Genomic DNA, 20,110 nt, shown 5'->3' on the forward strand with positions numbered 1-20,110 from the left:
CAAACCTGAGATCCTCTTGTCTCCTCCTCCAAAGTACTAAGAATGCAGATATCCACCACCATGCCTGGCAACAGGGTTCCTCTTGTTCATAATTTGTCACAAGCACCTGAGCTTTCGTGAGGAGGGAGTGAGAGGAGGGACCGCCTCGGGGAGGGACTTCCTCACAGACTCATATTCCTACATGGCGGGCCTGTCTCCCCAAGCGCACCACACCTGCCTTCTTCACTTCCTCCCTCACTGCCAGGAAGAGGAACCGGCAAAGCGGTGAGGCCGGGGGACCCCAGAGATACACCCCACTTCTCTGTTGCCTTTGTCAACTTGCCTCTCGCGAGACAAAGTAGGAGTCGTAGAGCAGCTGAGCCTTCTCCTTGGGCCTCTTTCTTTTTTCTGGGGAGACGTCTGTGGAGAAAGCGACCTTCCTTCAGCCTGTGGCTTGGGCCTCTGTGGAATGTTCAGGGGCCTTCAAAATGTCTTCCTAGAAGATTACGATAAAAATGGGTGATAGAATGCAGGGACAAGTCTAGATGAAGCCCGGATAGGTATCTTTCCAGCTCTCCCTCCGTTCTATAAAAGAGAGATCTGTTTACAGGAAGCAGACCTTCCTGGGAAGGTTCTGAGAGGCTAAGTAAGAAAGCAAAGGCGGTTGCCATTGGTGTCCAGGGGTTGAGTGTGGGAACCCAGAACGTCCATAGGGTACAATGACTGGTCCAGAAAGCACCAAATCGCAGTGGTTTTTCTTTTCTTTCTCTTAATGGCCTGGGTGGGGTGAGGGAGAGGGGTTTTGAGGAATTCTGCAGCAAAGGGCACCACCTGTCCAAGGCCAGGCCTGGGATGTTCCTTAGTGGAGGAAAAAGGACGAGAGCAGAAAACAGCTAGAGAATTCAGGGGACCAAAGGTGTCTAAAGCCACTTGTAATAAAGAGTCACCACCAGGAATCCAAGACATAACAAACAGAAGACATGATGCAAAGATCTACTTATTTAATTGGCCTGTATTCATTTTATCAGGAGTTATGGTTGCTTGCTACCATGTAATCTGCACAGGGGTAAAGAGAATAATAATATTCTGGAATAGGAGAAAAAATCACCTGGTGACGTGTACTAAATGCACAGGACATTTGGTGGCAGCAGAGGGGAAACAACATTCAGTGGAAAGCTGTATTTTCAATAAAACCAGAAGCAGCAAGTGCTTTGGTAGGATAGTTTTTTTTTTTTTTTTTGTATGCATACCCATATATAGAATTTGCAAACAAGACTGAATTTGAAGTTAAGAGAAAAGTTCTTCCTCCATTAATGAACTCATATGCAAATCCATTTAAAAATTTTTATTGGCGTATTGTAGTCATACATCTTAATGGTGTACAAGATGGTGGAGGCATACATGCACACATCACCCAATTAGCCTTTACCCAACTCCCACTCCATTCCCATCTCCTCCCTCCTTTTCATGTTTGGCTTAGTGATTGACTTTGATATGTTTAAGTAATTTACCTCCCCCCCCTTCCTACCCCCCTCAGTTAGGTCACCTTATTTGCTCATCTATAGTATCTCCTTCTACCAAAGCAGAATATAATAAAAATTAAAAGAAATAGAGCAGTGTTGAACGCCACAATTCTTTTTGTGTTTTTAAGATTAGATTCACTTCAAAACACGAATTTCTTCAAACCATAATTTAGACCCTCAGTATGGTATACTTCACGTTAAGAAGTGAGGTAATCTTACTCATGTTTGAGTTGTGAAATAATACATTTATTCAATGAATGGAAATGTCCACATCTATAGTTTTTAAAAATAAATATTTTGTATATAACAATTTGCTTAGGACTTCTTTTTTTGTGACTCTAGGCATTGAACACAGGAGAGATTATACCTATGAGCTGTGCGCCTAGTCTTATTTTATTTTTTATTTTGAAGGTTCTTACTATGCTGTGGAAGGCCTTCCTAAGTTGCTGAGGCTGTTCACAAACCTGCAATTCTCCTGTCTCAGCCTTCCAGATACTGGGATTACAAGTGTGTGACACCATCCCCTTACTATTTAGGACTTCTTAAATGTCTTTAAATAGTTGTATAAATTACTCAGAATTTTTGTTCACCTCAGTATCCTAGGCCTGAGAATTACTATGACGATTGAATGCTGACCACTGGTGGTGAGAATGATAATCATATTGCACACAACAGGCTGCACAGATGATAGGTTTTGCTGGAGGAACTACTATACTCACAAACCCCAGATTTTAGGGAAAGGACCTCTCTCTATCAAGCAGTGTTCCTGGTTGTAAACAACAAAAACAAAACTTAGTTTACTTGACCAAAAACAACAACAACAAAAGATTATGTCCTATGAGGACATGTTGCCATTTAACAGTAATATCGTGGACATGAAGTTCTGGATACCTCCAAGGCCAGCTGCTCCTGCACAATGCAATTTCTGTCTCCACTAGCAACACCACCACTCAGCCTTTTTGAGTCCTGAGATCCCAATCCAAAATCTAGGCTGCCTCTAATTGGCCTGGCCAAGACCCACATGAGCATCCAAGCTACAAGAAGGCTGGGCAAGCATTTGGGTATCTTTCCTTGTTTAGTGAAATATGGGATCTTCCTCCCATCAAGCATGCAGTGCAGAACTCACTATAGAGGAAGAGAGTCTGCTCCTTAGTACTTAGGAAAGGATAATGTCTACTCTAGATCCTAAGAACATGGTGCTAGGCATAACCACATTTTAATTTTCATTTTGTAGAAGAATGCAAAGGCTTAATGTCATCAAATCCTTTGAAGAGTTTGCTCAAAAAAGACCTTTTTGTAGTTGTTTTTTCTTTTTTTCTTTTTTGGTGGTACTAGGGTTCCTGGAAGCCCATCTACCTCTGGACTACACCCCCAGACCTATTTTATACTTTTTTTAAATTTGGAAACGGGGTCTCTTAAGCCAGCGAGGCTGGCTGTGAACCAGCGTGATCCTCCTGTCTTCGCCTCCCAAATGCGGGTATTACAAGTGTGTGCCACCACGCCCAGCTGTAGTTGTTTTTGAAATAGATGATTAAGAAGGAAACTTGAGGAAATTTCCATCTCCCCCTCTATTACCATCCATGGTCCCATCTCTCAGCTCAGTTCACTGTGTCAAACCTTCTCTCTTGTGTTCCTTACCACTCAACTATGTTCCCTTCCTACCTACTCCCCTACTGCCTACCCTGGGAGTAGTAATTGCTCTCATAAATTATCATGTATTACTTGATTATTGCAGTTTTACATTGCCTTATTTTTCATTTAATATGACATCTTCCTAGGTCTCAGTTTATCAGTTTTCCTCATTTGTAACATGGTAATGTAATTATAAACCTTATAAAGTTCTTATAAAGATTAAGTAAGATAATGTTTATGAAGCACTTATTAGCCCAATGCTTGGGATTTAGTGAGCTTTCCAAAATCATGGTGAATAATATTTACATCTTTCTTTCTCTTTTTTTAAAAATCATGAGCCCCTTGAAGGTAAGGGCTATATATTACCCATTTTTTATTCTAGATACAGGGTCTAGTGCCCCATGAAAGTTTGTTGAATTACACTGCTCATCACTGAATACAAGCCTGGTCATTATACTTACCTTTTCTTTTTGGTACTGGCAATTAACCCAGGGGCATTCTTCCTCTGAGCTACACCCCTGGCCATATTTTTATTCTTTATTTTAAAAACAGGATCCCACTAAGTTGCAGAGGGCCTCATTAAATAGCTGAGGCTGGTTTCGAATTGGTGACCCTCCTGTCTCAGCCTCCCAAGTACTGGGATTACAAGCGTGAGTCACCATGCTTGGCTTATACCTTGCTTTTGTATTCCATTAATTCTTTAAATATAATGCACTTAAAATATAACTATATAATAATTGTATCCATTTAATATTTAAGTTTTTTCCCCTCAGAATAATCACTAACATAAAATTAAATCTTTCCATAGGTCTTCCCAAGTGCACTAAAACAGAAGATAAAGTAGGTTTACATCTTATCATGAAATTATTATCTGAAGGACAACTGAGGCTTTGTGTTGTTCAACCAATATACCTTACCTCATGGCTGCTTATATTTTTTATTCTGAAGTCCATCTCTTCTCTCAAACCTGCCCGGCTTCCAATTTATCAAAGGAAGCCTTTTATAGCTGCTTGGAATGCTCCAACAGATCAGTGTTTGATCAAATACAACGTAAGACTGAATTTAAAGATGTTTCAGATGATTGGAAGTCCACTGGCCAAGGCCAGGGGGCAAAATGTCACTATATTTTATGTCAACAGATTGGGATATTATCCATGGTATACATCACAGGGGGTCCCCATTAATGGAGGTCTTCCCCAGAACATAAGTTTACAAGAACATCTGGAGAAAGCTGACCAAGACATTAATTATTATATCCCTGCTGAAGATTTCAGCGGACTTGCTGTTATAGACTGGGAATATTGGCGCCCACAGTGGGCCCGGAACTGGAACAAGAAAGATGTCTACAGACAGAAATCAAGAAAGCTTATTTCTGATATACAAGAGAACTTATCAGCCACTGAGATTGAGTACTTAGCCAAAGCAACCTTTGAAGAAAGTGCAAAAGCTTTCATGAAGGAAACCATCAAATTGGGGATTAAGAGCCGACCCAAGGGCCTTTGGGGCTACTATTTATATCCTGATTGCCACAATTATAATGTTTATGCCCCAAACTACACTGGGTCATGCCCAGAAGAGGAAGTTCTGAGGAACAATGAACTCTCTTGGCTGTGGAACAGCAGTGCTGCTTTATATCCTTCAGTTGGTGTCAGGAAATCCTTTGGGGATGGTGAAAATATTTTGCACTTCTCACAGTTCCGGGTACATGAATCCATGCGGATCTCCACCATGACATGCCACGATTATGCTCTGCCTGTATTTGTCTACACAAGGCTGGGGTATAGAGATGAACCTTTGCTTTTTCTTTCTAAGGTAAGAAGCTCTTTGCAAAATAGTGGGCAATTTTTCTAATCTCTAAAAGAGACATTTCTTTGTTAATTATGTTCTTTGGAAAACAGGCAAATAATGGGTGATTAGATAGACCTTAATTACTCATTGACTATTGATCCACTTAGCTTCACATTTATGCAAATCACATTTTGTTTATCTTATTATTACACTTTAAGGACCCTTTTTAAGGTCAGAAGGTTTTAAAGTAAGACACCAGCAGCTGCTATACCTCCTGCTCCCTAACAGCCCTGACTCTAATCCCTCACGATTAGCCTTCGTTCTGATGGAAGGTAATTGAAATCTTTGGTGGTCTAACACATTAGAAAATTGGAAAGGAGGCTGGGCGTGGTGGCACACGCTTGTAATCCCAGCATATGGGAGGCTGAGACAGGTAGATCGCTCTTTATGGACAGCCTCAGCTACTTAGTGAGGCCCCCCACAATTTATTGAGACCCTGTTTCAAAATAAAGAATTAAAAAAAAAAAAAATATATATATATATATATATATATATATATATATATATATATATATGGCAGGGAGTGTAGCTTGGAGGTCAAATGTCCCTGGGTTCCATCCACAGACCAGAAAAAAAAAAAGAAAAGAAAAAAAATAAAGAAAGTTGGAGAAGATGTTTTAAAGTGGAGTTGTTTGCTCATACATGTGGAAGAGAAATGAAAGACATTCCTAATTCTCACTTTACCATCTCAACTATTGAGAGAGGAAAAATAAATGCATTAGTTCAGCTTTGATACAATGTAAAAAGGAAACCTCAGCATCCTAACCAGACCCTGTTTCAAAATAAAAATAGGATGGGAAGTATATCTCAGAGGTTTGATCCTTAATACCTTAAAAATATGTACAAGAGAGCTACAACACGTAAATAAACTGAATGCTACTGAACTGTAAATTTTGTTATTCATTTTTATCACTATTTTTTATTTTAAAATGCATGAAAAAATTGTAAATCTGCCAAAAGTAGGTGATTCCACAAGTTTGGACATCTGGGTTATTATTGCCTTTATGATTTCCAGTAATAGTTGATTGTATGAGTGGGTTTCTAAATTTAATACTCAACTAATAGGTGGCTTTGTAACTCTAGGTTAAAACTTACAACTAGAGGTTTTATTCTGTTTCTCACACATATCATGGCAGTAACTTTAAAGCAGGCAAAATTTCAGATGTATTATCTTTCCCTCTATTACTCTGGCTACTTAAACAGACACTTCTAGGGGAAGTAGTTGGCACACTAACCTTTGAATTTGGGTAATTATGTGTAAACTTTCCACATGGAAAAGACTTGTCCAGTCCTTCTCATTTGTAATGCAGGGGTGTTTTAAGATACTATGGAACGTGAGGGGTTTAATATGTTTTAACAGAATCATATCTTTTTTTCCTTCAGTATTAAAAACTTCAATTTTCTAGCCTGTGGTAAAATACAAAGATCTATAGCCGGGCGTGGTGATGAACACTTGTAATCCCTGCCCTTGAGAGACTGAGACAGGAGGATCGCACAAGTTCGAAGCCAGCCTCAGCTACTTAGTGAGGCTCTCTGCAACTTAGTGAGACCCTGTTTCCAAATAAAATACAAAATAGGTCTGGGAGTGTAGCCTGGAGGTAGAAAGCCCCTGGGTTCCATCCCTAGTACCACAAAAACAAACAAACAAACAAACAAACCAACAAAACTCAAAGATCTTCCAAGTGTTAGGCACATAGAGGAAGAGGCTAAGGATGCACCCAGTGAGGGCTTTCTCCTGACTTATGTGTATCCGTGGAGTATGTAGAGTAGTCAAAGGACAAATGGGCAGAGGTGTGAAGGATGGAAAACGCCATGCCTCTGACACTATTCATGAGACAAGGAAAGACAAAGTCTTCATGGTGAGCTAACATTCACACTAGCCAGACAAATAAGGCACAAATGACTGAATGAAGAATGATAAGAAATTAGTATTATCTGGAAGGTTTTAAAAGGTTATCTAAATAGCTTGAATCACGAGGTTACAAAATAATACTGAGTCTGACATTGGAAGTTAAATAGTATGAACCTTTTTCTTTTCTATGTTTAAATCAAACAAGTTCCTTTCTTTGGTGATAATTTTTATTATTTATTATTTATGAATGATTTCTACAAGTCAATAAGGAAATGACAAAGACTCAATAAAAAAAACGAAGACCTGGTAATTACAACATAAGTAGCCGATGATTATATAATAGCGATAATAAATTTACTTTTGCAAAAAACAATAAGCTTCAAAGGACAGCGTGTCCATTTCAAAAGAATAGCTCAGACTGCTGGTACACTCTCCACTTTCTGCATACTGTAGGTAAGCTTCTTTCTTTCATAGCAGTGGCTTCAGAAGTGCTTCTGTTTTTACTCTCAGGAAAGAAGAAACAGCAGTTTGGGTCTCATCTCACTCCATATCCTTCTCCTTTCTGAATGACAAGCTATTTTCTAAGTATTTAAAACCATCAGCATAGTCACCATTGTACTCTGTCCACCATAAAAATCTTCCCACAAATTTTTTAAAACCTGATATTCATTTGTATCAAACTCTATGTGATGACTAAGGATTTTCTATTTCTAACAGAGCCGTATCTCTGGATAGCATGAAAGATATCTACATTTTAGAATGTACATGCACATATATAATTAAAATTAGAGGCAAGATTTACCAGTAAGTAGCAAACCTTGTAATCTTTCTGGACCTAAATGCCTTGATAACTTAAAGTAAAAGCTGAACAGTATCAGCCAGGTGCAGTTTTGTATACCCATACAAGACCCTGTTTTAAAGCAAAAAATAAAACAGGGCTAGAGGTGTAGCTCAGAGGTAGAATGCTCCTGGGTTCAATCTCCAGTACCACAAACATAAAAAAAAGAAAGAAAAATAGAGCACAATGTCATCCATCCTATTTAGCAGAAGTATAATGAAAATAAAATGAGAAAAAGTATATGAAAAGTTGAAGCACTACAGAAATATATATGGTATAACAACCATGTTTTAACAAGACTCAAAGCCTTAATCTTAACCTCGGTATATCTAAGAATAGAATCTCAGGCAGCAGGCACAGCTTGAGGAAATAGTACAGAGGCAGAAATGCCTCATTTCACATGGGAGATTGCCTACACAAATAAACCAATCTTTATACACCTTGATGCTATGCCTTACAGAAAGAATGATCAGAGCTTCCTTGGCTATGGATCTAAAGCTGTTTATCTCTGTAATTGGTTGGTATCTCCTTGGTAGGTGATGGGAACACATTAGTAAGATTCTAGCTCCCATAGGGACACCTTACTTTCCTCCACTGATAAGCTTCTGTGACGGAAGCCCATGTGTAAAAGATGAACCCTCAAGGGGTTTTACACCCTAGGGCTCTCAGAGCTGAAGTAGAGGCTGAGGATCATTGGCAGGGCCACACTGGAGCCCAGGAGGCTCATTTTCATGACACCTGCTATTCCTTAACTTTTCCTTCCACATGGCACCATCTATGTGGCTCATGTTCTCAGATGGTCTCTGTCCACTCTTTTTGTATTTTATACTTTTATGGTGCATTATAGTCTCCCATCATAATGTAGCTCCTAGTGATAGGGACAGACATGCACACACAGGGTAGTACCCTTGCTTTTCTGATCTCCAAAACACAGCTGCTCTGTGAGTCATTTAGCACCCTGCATGCTGCCCAGTGGTAGTAAAATAATTTGGTGAAATTTTTTTGTTTATATTTGATAATGTCTCCTTATCTCTGGTCAGTGTGTGCATGAAGACTTGACATTTTCAATCAGTTCCCATAAACTGTCTTTTATAATAACCCAAAGGATGCATTGGGAAGAAACTGGCATCTATCTCAGAAGTCACAGCTGGCTGTCACCACAAACATCTGTCACTTCTATATTTACTAAATGTGGATCAGCAACCTGTAAATTCAGAATGTTACTGTTATATCCATTCTTCCTCTGATAACAATGCCTGACCTAAAAGATGCTTGCTGGGGACGTCCCCATCTCTGGTCATACCATGTGACTGTCACTGTGATGTCCTAGGGGTGTTTCAAAGTGAAAGCATGAGAAGTTCTGCCCCCTCCCTAGTATAGCCAGGGTCTGTGGACACGGGGCAGAGTTTGCAGGAGGGGTTCTGCATGGGGTCTCTGCCCATATACATCAGACCCTTGACATTCTCAAAATTCTTCCCTTCAACGCTATCTCATCTGAGCTTCACCAAACCTCCTCCTTTCCTTTTATGTTGGCTCTGATCTGTGTAGCTGACACTATGGTCCTGGGGAATGGAAACAGATGTGAACTCCAAAGAAGGTAAGTTTAAACCAAACTTTCTTCCCTTTTTGAAAATTACTAGCACATTACGGCCCCCATACCCCCAAAAGACTGACATTGAAAAAGATTTTCTTCCTATTAGGATGGATGGCTTTTTTTTTTTTAAAAAAAAGCTTTAATTGGTCACTGTAATTATACAACATTGTGAGACTCAGAGTAGTATAAACATCACATGGTGTATTCCCTCTGTATGATTCCTGCTCTCCCTTCCTCCTCCCCATACATCTCAGTGAGACTGGTAATAAAATCTCATGTGGACAAAGCCTTATTTGAACCTTTCTCTTCCTCAGTCCTCAGTTCCCCTCCACACCCTCCTCTGATCCCTTCCACCATTCCCGTGGTCTTTCTCCTCACTTGACTAGGTCCTTTTCATTTCTATTTTCTCTCTAGCTTCTACCTATGAGAGATAACTTGTAACCCTTGACTTTCTGAGACTGGCTGATCTCACTTAGCATAATATTCTATAGTTCCACTCCTTTTCTTACACATGAGATAATTTTGTTCTTAATCTTGGCTGAGTAAAATTCCACTGTGTATAAAATTCTTATTTGAGTCAGGAACGAGTTTTATCCCTGAAGTATTGCTATTATGATGAATGGCCAAGGCAAAGAAATTTTAACGTTTTTGCGCTCGTGTTCCACCACATCGCCTTTTTCTATCCTTTAACTGGTGAAAGTTCACCCTTGGAGTAAGAGATGAAGGGTTAGTCATCTAAAGAGTTAGAGAAGCCAGATTATACCAGTAATCCCAGTACTTGGAAAGCTGAGACAGAACGATCTCAGGTTGGAGGACAGCCTCAGCAACAATTTGAGACTCAGCAACCTAGTAAGATCCTGTTACACAACAAAAAATAATAGGGGCTGGGGTTGTACCTTGGAGGTAGAATGCTCCTAGGTTCAATCACCAATACCAGGAAAAAAAATTAAAAAGAAAAGAAAAAAGAAGCCAGGCATGGTGGTGAATGCTTATAATCCCAGCATTCGGGAGGCAGAAACTGGAGGATCGTGGTTCGCAGACAGCCTCAGCTACTTAGCAAGGCACTTCGGAACTTGGTGAGACCCTGTTTCAAAAATAAATGGACTAAAAAATAGGGGTGGGGGTATAGCTCTGAGGTACAGTGCTCCTGGGTTCCATCTCCAGTACGGCAAAAAAACAAAAAATAAAGAAAAAAGAAAAAAAGAGTGTAGGAGAATATACTATAATATAATAAAATAGGAAACCAATAGCATACAGTCAATTCTTATTTTCCTCCTGAAATTTTGTAGGTCCATGATAATCCTTATACACTAAAAACAATAATCTTTTAAGACTACAAAACCAGAATCTCTCTTGCTGAATTCTTGTTTCCATTTATCATTACAATTCTGAGAAAAAAGTGACTTTTCCATAGCTAATTGAGTTATAAATCCAGCCCATTAAATCAAGCATTTTAAAATAAAACATACATAACTTTAGAACTATGTATAAAAGATGGAAAAAATCAAAGCTGGGAGCCATTAATTTTGTCCCCTTGGGCTGTTGCAAAGTGAAAAAAAAAAGAACTATCTAAGAGAATTATATATGGAGCAGGAAACCTTCTGAATTCTGTTTATGAATTATATACATAAAACTAGTTTGTGGATATATGTCTCTAATCAACTTCTAGTATTTTTCAATGACTATTTGTAGGCCAAATATCTTCAAAATAATATTATGCATGGTAAAATATTTTTAAAAAATATTTATATTTCATTCCATATGATTATAGGGTGTGATTTTGAGTATTGGTTAACTCCACATTTGTGTTACTCCAAGAAAGTGGAGAATAATTTCTACGGTGTGCATGATGAGCTCAGTTCCAGCCTTATTTTATTAAAATTAGCCTCTACTCCTAATTCCTGGTGGGTTGTTTTACATGCAGTTTAATAATGAACTCTACTCTTCAATCCAGCGAGATCTAACTAGCACCATAGGAGAAAGTGCTGCCTTGGGAGCTGCAGGCATTGTTATTTGGGGAGACATGAATTTAACTTCATCTGAGGTAAGTCAGTACCTGGAGGGTGTATGCCATGGTTTTCAAAATATTTGTCTCTTTTTCTGTGGAGCTCACTCTGATCAAAGCTTTCAGACCCCATGGTAAACCAGTTTTAGAATAAAAGTCCAAATCAGTGCCAAGTACATAAATAGCTCAGTGAATATTATTAACTTTTGTAAAGATAGTAATCATGACCTTGATATTTTTTGGATATTTACTATGTGTTAAGAGTGTACTTAAGAAATTATTTTGTTCCTTTGTTTTGCATTTGTTCACTTTGTGGTCACATTGAGGTACTGACTAGCACCTTCATTTATAAATGAGGAAGCTAGAGAGAAAACTAACCAGGGAAATAGGCTAGTTAGTGGTGCAGCTGGCATTAACCACAGATGGTTTGATGCTGGAGCCATTAATATATCTACTACATGAAATGTGTTCTATCCTATTTGGGAAAGTAGAAACAGATGGTAACTTTTTAATTTTCACATTGAAGTTATTTTTCTTCTCTATAGAGAAACCAGCTGAAAATTAATAGCATTTAAAATAGGATTTAAATGTCTCTTCGGATTTCTCCCAGCTGAGATACTATTTACTCCCAGAAATCTTACTAGTTTCCCCAATCCTCATTAATCATAATCTCTTCTGTGTTTCCTGATGTCATTTGTTTATATCTCTATGGAATAACAGATGTTGCCTTGAATTATAATACTTGCATACTTAATACTCTCGGTTAAATTAAACTGATTTTTTTGTAACCCATGATGATCTGAAATTACTCTTAGAATTTAACCAGCTCAATTTGTTGCTACAGAGACATCATTCATGAAGCTGTTTATGACTATACACACCTTTGGGAATTAGGTAGAAAGTGAGGCCCAGTTTCTGACTTTCCAAGGGGTGATAGGGGTGATACCCCAGGCCTCATATGGCTCATGAGAAGAGCTTCACCAGGGCATTGTGCGCACCACTCAGATGACCTTTGTTTAGAACACGTGATAGTAAGGAAACACACACGGAGAAATTACGTAGTCAACCTTACAGGCTTTTCTGTTGTTATACATGGAAGTACAAAACTTCCGTGAACAGTCAATATTTAAGCATAATTAACAAGAAAATTCAGAAGACAATTATAATGATTGAGATTCAAAGACAACCAAGAACAGTACCACATACCTAAAAGGTGGCCGGAGGTCAGTAGTAGGTATGACAATTTCTAATTTGGGTTTATTCCTTTTCTTTTACACCCATTAACGTGGGAGCTAGAAAGATGGGGGGGGTGTATACAGGAGGATGGCAAAATCCTCTTTCCCTCTGGGGTTATTTGCATGCTCAGCTGCTTCTCCTGAATGGAGCATATTCACCACGTTCAGTCCTTGACCTCTCCCCTTCCGATCAGGGCTCCAGTGCCATAGTGCCCAGGAACTGAAGAATTCCCCAATGGAAACTAAGCTATCAGGTTTCAGGGGAGTCCAAAGAGCTGCCTTGGGTTCTAGAAGCTCTTACCCTATCAGCACCAGGAGACACACTAACATATTTGCTTCTGCATTTTTAGGGCAACTGTACAAAGGTGCAGCATTTCCTGAGCTCTGACTTGGGGAGCTACATAGTCAACGTGACCAGCGCAGCTGAGGTGTGCAGCCTTCACCTCTGCAGGAATAATGGGAGGTGCACAAGGAAGAGGTGGAAAGCTCCCGATTACCTGCACTTGAACCCTGCAAGCTACCACATAGAGGCCTCAGAGGATGGAGACTTTACAGTGAAGGGAAGAGCGTCTGATGCAGACCTGGCAGCGATGGCGCAGAAATTTTCCTGTCATTGTTATCAGGGATATGAAGGGGCTGATTGCAGAGAGATGAAGGCAGCTGATGGCTGCTCTGGGGTTTTCCTTTTTTCTGGTTCACTAATAACACTGTGCCTCCTCATTTTAGCAGGTTATCAAAGCTTTCAGTAGTGAGATAATTGAGTTTAAAGAGACTTATGTGGCCTCTAGAGTATACCATTAGGGAAGAGATGAAATTTGGGATGATCTTTTCTTCCTGCTATTTTCTTTGAGAGGTATTATAAGTAGACATTCTGTATGTCACTTAAATAGAAACATATTACTTTATTTGCCACCACTTTAGTTAGAAAGCAGAACCAGGAGAATAAATCAGTGCCCTCCTCTTTCTTACTGGAACAATTCAACTGTATTTTAAACTAAAGCAAATATATTCTTAGTTCTTTATAAATGTACATACATGAAACTGTACATAGAAATATTAAATTATTGATTTCAAAGACTGTTTTTCCAGCTTGCAATTTATTTAAAGACACATGACTAAGCAATCATGTGACTCACAAAAGGGGTCACCCACCTTAGGGCTTGGCCTTGTCAACTGATCCACTGAAGAAGACCAGATACAGAGTTTCTGCCACAGTCTTGGGTCCATTCTGGGCTTCTGCTCCCTACCTGGACTCCCCGAGTACAGCCTCCTTTCTGATGTGGATTTCCATGATGTGTGTGTGTGTGTGTGTGTGTGTGTGCATGTATGTGTGTGTGCATGTATGTCTGCGCGTGTGCATGTATGTGTGCGTGCATGTATGTGTGTGTGCGTGTGTGTGCGTGCGTGTGTGCATGTATGTGTGTGTGCATGTATGTGTGTGCGTGCGTGTGTGTGCATGTATGTGGGTGTGCATGTATGTGTGCGTGTGTGCATGTATGTGTGTGCATGCATGTGTGTATGTGCATGTATGTGTGTGTGCGTGTGTGTGTGTGTGTGTGTGTGTGTGTGTGTGTGTGTGGTGGGTTTGGGAGCACTGAGGCAAAGGGAGTTGCCCCAACTCATTGCAAAGTTCTCATTCACCATTAGTCCTTATTTCAACAACCCTGGTGGTATAAATACTGTGAAGTGTTTTGGGCTATTGTTCATGTTTGCTTAGCTTGGCAATGCTATAGATGCAAAAACGAGAGCCTTGACAATAAAAGTACATGTGGTAACTTTTGTGACCAAAATTGGTTATTAAAAAGCGATTTGACAAATGACATTTAAGGGACTTCAAAGTACTGTGGAAAAGGGGGCCTATAAGAAATAGTAGATACTTTTGCCTGTCTTTCTTCCCTCTCCCAAACATATATGCATTTTTCTGTGGTATTGGGGTGGAGCCCAGGGGCTTTCTACCTCCGGGCTATACTCCCAGACCTATTTTATATTTTATTTGGAAACAGCATCTCACTAAGTTGCTGAAAGCCTCACTAAGTGGTTGAGGCTGGCTTCGAACCTGCGCAATTCTCCTGTCTCAGCCTCCCAAGCGTGGGGATTACAAGCATGCGCTACCACACCCGGCCATATATGCATTTTTTGAGGAGAGAATTTAGAGTCACTTTAAGTCTAATTTGAATTGTGGTTTTACTATCTGGTTGTATGACTTTCAGAAAGTTATCTATATGTCCAATTGTGTCATCTGAAATTTGGTAATAAGCTGGGAGTGATGGCCTACGCTTGTAATCCCAGCATTTGGGAGGATGAGAAAGGAGGATCGCTGTTCATGGACAGTCATAGCTATTACTTAGTGAGGCCCTTTGCAACTCAGTGAGACTCTGTTTCAAAATAAACAATAAAAAGTAGGATTGGAGGTATAGATAGAGGGTAGAATGCCCATAAATTCAATCTGCAGTAACACACACACACACACACACACACACACACACACACACACACACGACATTTGGTAATATTTCTACCTCAGAAAGTTATTCAGAGGAGTAACTGCAATGACACATTCTTCATATGATTGGGATTTTGGCTCTGAGTACATGTTGCTGATTCCCAACAGTCTCTTGATAAAATAGTGGAAAAGCTCAGGATAAACAGATTCCTGGGCAATTTTCTCATCTTGTTGCCTTGTCTTGTTCATAACCCCATGCTTTGTATTGTGATCTTGAAAGACACCTCCAGAGGACAGGATTTTCTTCCCTTGATGACAATCTAATTGGAGGAGAAAAATCAAGCTTTTCCCATTTATACCTCATCAAAGAAGACTTTCCAGATCACACCCCCTAATTCATTTACTTTCTCATCAACCAGTTTGTTCATTAATCCATTCAGTGAGCATTACTTCTTACCAGGCTAGGCTTTAGGACACATCCGTGAACAAATCAGACATTTGGGTGCTGTCTTCTTGGAACTTACATTCTACATGGGAAAGGCAGACATGAAACCCACAGATAATCATACGCTAGAAGGAAGTAAGATCTATATGAAAGCAAACATAGCAAAATGGGGTGGGTAGGATTGGCCATGTGTTGAGCCTTACCAAGCAGAGAGGCCCAGAGGACCTCCAGAGGATACTTGGGAAAAGGGTGCTCTAGGCAGATGAGATAGCTGGTAAAAATTTGGTAGTGTGCCTTGTGTATTCAAGGGAGAGCACAGAGGCTATGGAACTGGAATATTTACTACTATTACTATTATTATTATTATTATTATTATTATTATTATTATTTGCTTAGTTCTTTGGTCTAGAGCACTTATTGCCCTATGACATAGAGAATATATCATACAGTTGTTTATTTTCTGTTTTCTCTAACTAGAATGTGAACAGGGAAAATGATAATTTCATTTTGTTCACTGCTAGAATACTACTTGGTAGAGTGTTTGGCACATACCATGTGTTTAAGAAATACTGTTAAGCTGGATGTGGTGATGCCTGTCTGTAATCCTAATTCTTGGGCGGTTGAAAAAAGATGATTCTGGGTGAGAGGAGAGCCTAATCAACATAGCAAGACTCTCAGCAATCTAGCAAGACCCTATTTCAGAACAAAAATTAAAATCAAGCTGGGTGTGTAGCTCAGAGCTAGAATGCCCCTGGGCTCAATCTCCAGTATCACACACATACCAAAAGAAAGAAAAAAATATCATTAATTGAAGGAGTTAATGAATGATGCAGAAACCTGAATCAGTAGAATTTATAAGTATACTATAAATGAAGGCATATTAATAGTGAGTTATTGCAGTTATTCTCAAGAATTACTGCTTCCCTCTTATTTTAGCACATTAACCTATGAAATCACATGGTTTTAATCACTTGCAAAAGCTGGCCCTGGTGATGCATTCTTGTAATCCCAGTACTTGGGAGGCTGAGACAGGAGGATCACAGGTTTGAGGACAGCTTCAGTAAGTAGTGAGACTCTCATCCACCTAGTTAGACTTGGTTTAAAAATAAATAAAATAGGGCTGGGTATGTAGTTTGGAGGTAGAATGTTCCTGGGTTCAATTCCCAGTATCACAAAAATAAATAAATAAATAAATAAATAAATAAATAAATAAATAACTCACCAAAAGTTCAGTACTGGAGAGAACGAATCACTTGGCAAACTTTTCCAATATGGAACCCAATCTGGAATCCTGGTTGCAAATTTTTTCCATCATAAATTCATCTTCCTATGTAATTAAGTCCAAAACATTTTCTCTGGTTTTAACCATGAATTTAATGCATCTAAATTTTTCTTAATTTGGGCTGATAGTAATGGTTTTGCTCAACACATTTCTGGATCATCCAGTTGCAGGTTTTCTATGGAACTAATTAGTCTCGCTGCTTCTGGATAGAAAATCCAACTTCTAAGCTGCTTAATGACCTTGGTTTCTGTGGACCATCTTAGCTTCCCTTTGTGGAAGTGGCAAGATATTTACTCAGCTTCTCTAATCTCTGGTATTCTCTTTATAAAAAAGGAGATAATAAAGGCAACTTTTGTCCTTTTTGTAGACTCATATTAGGTAACATAGTATAAAACTTGGCACATAGAAACTCTCCAGCAAATGTTAGCTATTATTAAATGCTTTGAATATTGGTTCTCATAAAAACTGTGATAGAGGGCGGCGGCGGCGGCTCGGCTGAGGGGTGGGAGCCCGCGGTGGGCTACAGGCAAGCGAAATGCAGTGCGGACCCCGCAGCCCACCGCAGAGCCATTGAGATCGGCACCAAGATCAGCCGCAAGATCCGGAGTGCCATTAAGGGGAAGTTGCAAGAATTAGGAGCTTACGTTGATGAAGAACTTCCAGATTACATTATGGTGATGGTGGCCAACAAGAAAAGTCAGGACCAAATGACAGAGGACCTGTCCCTGTTTCTAGGGAACAACACAATTCGATTCACCGTGTGGCTTCATGGTGTATTAGATAAACTTCGCTCTGTTACAACTGAGCCTTCTAGTCTAAAGTCTTCTGATACCAGTATCTTTGATAGTAATGTGCCTTCAAACAAGAGCAGTCTCAGCAGGGGAGATGATAGGAGACACGAAGCTGCAGTGCCTCCTCTTGCCATTTCTAGCACTAGACCTGAAAAAAGAGATCCCCGGGTTTCTACAAGTTCACAGGAGCAGAAAACCACTAATGTCAGACAGACTTACGACGATGGAACTGCAACCGGACTGATGTCAACAGTGAAACCTCTGCGGGAACCAGCTCCCTCAGAAGATGTGATTGATAATAAGCTAGAACCAGATGATCTCATTGATGAAGACCTCAATTTTGTGGCCTGCGTGTAAGAACCGGGACGAATGTGCATACCGCCATCCTGTCTTACCATGCAAAGCCTTCCCCAATTGTGAACTTGCTGAAAAATATTTGTTTGTTCATCCAAATTGTAAATATGATGCAAAGTGCATGAAACCAGTGTGTCTCTTCACTCACATGAGTAGAAGAGTTCCAGTACTGTCTCCAAAACAAGCAGTTGCAACACCATCTCCATCTTCCAGCAGTCAGCTCTGCCGTTACTTCCCAGCATGTAAGAAAATGGAGTGTCCCCTCTATCATCCAAAACACTGTAGGTTTAACACTCAGTGTACAAGACCAGACTGCACATTCTGTCATCCCACCATTACTGTACCACCAAGACATGCCTTGAAATGGATTCGACCTCAAACCAGTGAATGATACCCAGTCCTACCTGGCGGAAGATCATGCATTTTGAAAGTTTCCATCTACTGATGAAAGATTATTCTACAGAAGTTGTCAAATCTTTGAAACTTGGAATATATTGCTTCCATAATATGACGTTTATTGCCTATCTGAGGTGTCGAATTTTTCAAGTTTGTAAGTTTATTTCTACTGAACTACTTCTATTTCTACTGTAACTACTTTACAACATTGGGTGTTTTTTTTTTGTTGTTGTTGTTTTGTTTTGACTATGAGAAGGCAGTTAAGGAAAAGCTACATTCGATTAAAGTCTTTGAGGCACGTTTGTACACTACTGTGTAAGTATCACCATTCATGATTGTTAATGACGGTACTGCAGTTGAGACTTGCATGGTTGTAGTGAGGAGAGTGTCATTATTCTGAAAGTTGAGCTGCTGTCACTTTCTCCAACAATGATATGTTTTTTACCCACCATGAAAGCAGGACTGGCCAAAAGTATTTAGGCAGAGTCAGCTTAAAATAGTTATTCAAATTTGCTTTTTAATTTTTAAATTTAGTTTGAAAAGCATCATGGGACTCTCAGTGTGAGTGCCACTTTGGTAAAATGATCCCTACGTTCCTTAAGTCCCTCACCTTCTGTGAAAGGTGGGCAAACGGCAAGAAACAGTTGGAATGACAACTGCAAAAACAAAACAAAAACGAACAGTTCTTTAAAATGCTTTCGTTTACTAGTAACATAGACTATTTTTAATTTGGAGGGGAGACTTCCGGGAAAATGGCGACCGAGAAAAGCGGGGCTTAAGAGCCCTGCTAACAACCAATCTCCATTACCACAAAACCAGCGCCTTTCATAGCCAGAAAACACCATCACCAGAAAAACAAAAAAAAACCACCAGGCTCCAGAGAGAATGCGGACTGAGAACAGAGCTCAGGGCCACAGAGGAGACACACGCGCCCGAGGACGCGGTAGCAGCGCCATACTGCCGGCGGCAGCGGCGAACTCATCGGACGGCTACAGCAAGCTGAGGTGAGCCGCTGCGGAACAGCCAGGCGGGACCTTTCGGCGCAGAGAGGATTTAAAGCTCCCAGTGGCTGAGCTCAGCACACGCTGCAGGGATTCAGAGTGGAAATCAAAACCAGAGAAGAAAAAATACGCCAGCCTCATGGCCGAGGGCGTGGCCGCGGCGCCATATTGCCACCGGCGGCAGCAGCAGCAGTGAATTCGCTGAATCCAGTACAGCTACATCTGCGTACTCAAGAACAGTGAGTCAAATTGCGGGCCACAGAGGAGAAATCCCAGTACTGTACCTAACTGAGGTACCCAGTGAGGGAGTGGTGGTGGCAGAGATATCACACCATAGGAGAACGTGCAACCTGGCACCCCCCATAGTTTAAAGCAGCCTCTATTGACTCCCTGGGTCGGAGACTCTGTGATAAAACCCAGTAAAGGAGTAGTGGGGTCTGAGATACTACTGACTCGAGATCCAGAACACCTTAAGTGAAGTCATAGTGACCCAAGGGAAGAACCCAGAGAAGGCACAAACATCCGAAATCATGGGAAAGAGGAATAATACTGGAGCAATGAATGCCGCCCACAACCCCACAACATCAGAACCTGATAAAACAGAAAATCAGAGATTTCTAGAAGATCAAATCAGGAAAATAACTGTAGAAATAATAGAGGTGCTTCGAAAAGAACTCAGAGAGAGCCAAAAAGAGATAAAGGATGCAATTAATGAAGTAAAGGCCTCAATTCAAAGCACAAACAACCGATTAGACCACATGGAGAACAGAATCTCGCTCTTAGAAGATGAGCAATCCAAAAATGAACGCATAGTTTCTAATCTAGAAAAAAATATCCAACAGCAGGAATCTGACATTGAAGAAATATGGGCCCATCTTAAGAGAGCTAACCT

General features: G+C 40.1%; 2 protein-coding genes and 1 pseudogene across 3 annotated transcripts in view; 2 read left to right on the forward strand and 1 right to left on the reverse strand.

Annotated features, from left to right (window-relative positions):
- Positions 1 to 3,084, reverse strand: part of LOC308266826 (large ribosomal subunit protein eL21-like) — a 9,256-nt pseudogene extending 6,172 nt beyond the window's left edge. Inside the window, exon 1 of the transcript in view lies at positions 3,078 to 3,084. The product of the transcript in view is annotated as a large ribosomal subunit protein eL21-like (transcript). The remainder of the gene's footprint in view (positions 1 to 3,077) is intronic.
- A 908-nt stretch (positions 3,085 to 3,992) lies between these two features.
- Positions 3,993 to 13,255, forward strand: HYAL4 (hyaluronidase 4; the record flags this gene model as incomplete). Its single annotated transcript, XM_080701218.1, has 3 exons — positions 3,993 to 4,946; positions 11,221 to 11,310; positions 12,857 to 13,255. The coding sequence occupies 3 exons, from the start codon at positions 3,993 to 3,995 to the stop codon at positions 13,253 to 13,255; spliced, it is 1,443 nt and encodes a 480-aa protein (XP_080557344.1).
- Positions 13,256 to 15,495: 2,240 nt separating this feature from the next.
- LOC308266828 (zinc finger CCCH domain-containing protein 14-like) lies at positions 15,496 to 17,824 on the forward strand (the record flags this gene model as incomplete). Its single annotated transcript, XM_080701219.1, has 2 exons — positions 15,496 to 15,529; positions 17,151 to 17,824. The coding sequence occupies 2 exons, from the start codon at positions 15,496 to 15,498 to the stop codon at positions 17,822 to 17,824; spliced, it is 708 nt and encodes a 235-aa protein (XP_080557345.1).
- Positions 17,825 to 20,110: the final 2,286 nt, after the last annotated feature.

This window comes from Muscardinus avellanarius, assembly GCF_963383645.1.
Source record: "Muscardinus avellanarius genome assembly, chromosome: 9".
NCBI lineage: Eukaryota > Metazoa > Chordata > Mammalia > Rodentia > Gliridae > Muscardinus > Muscardinus avellanarius.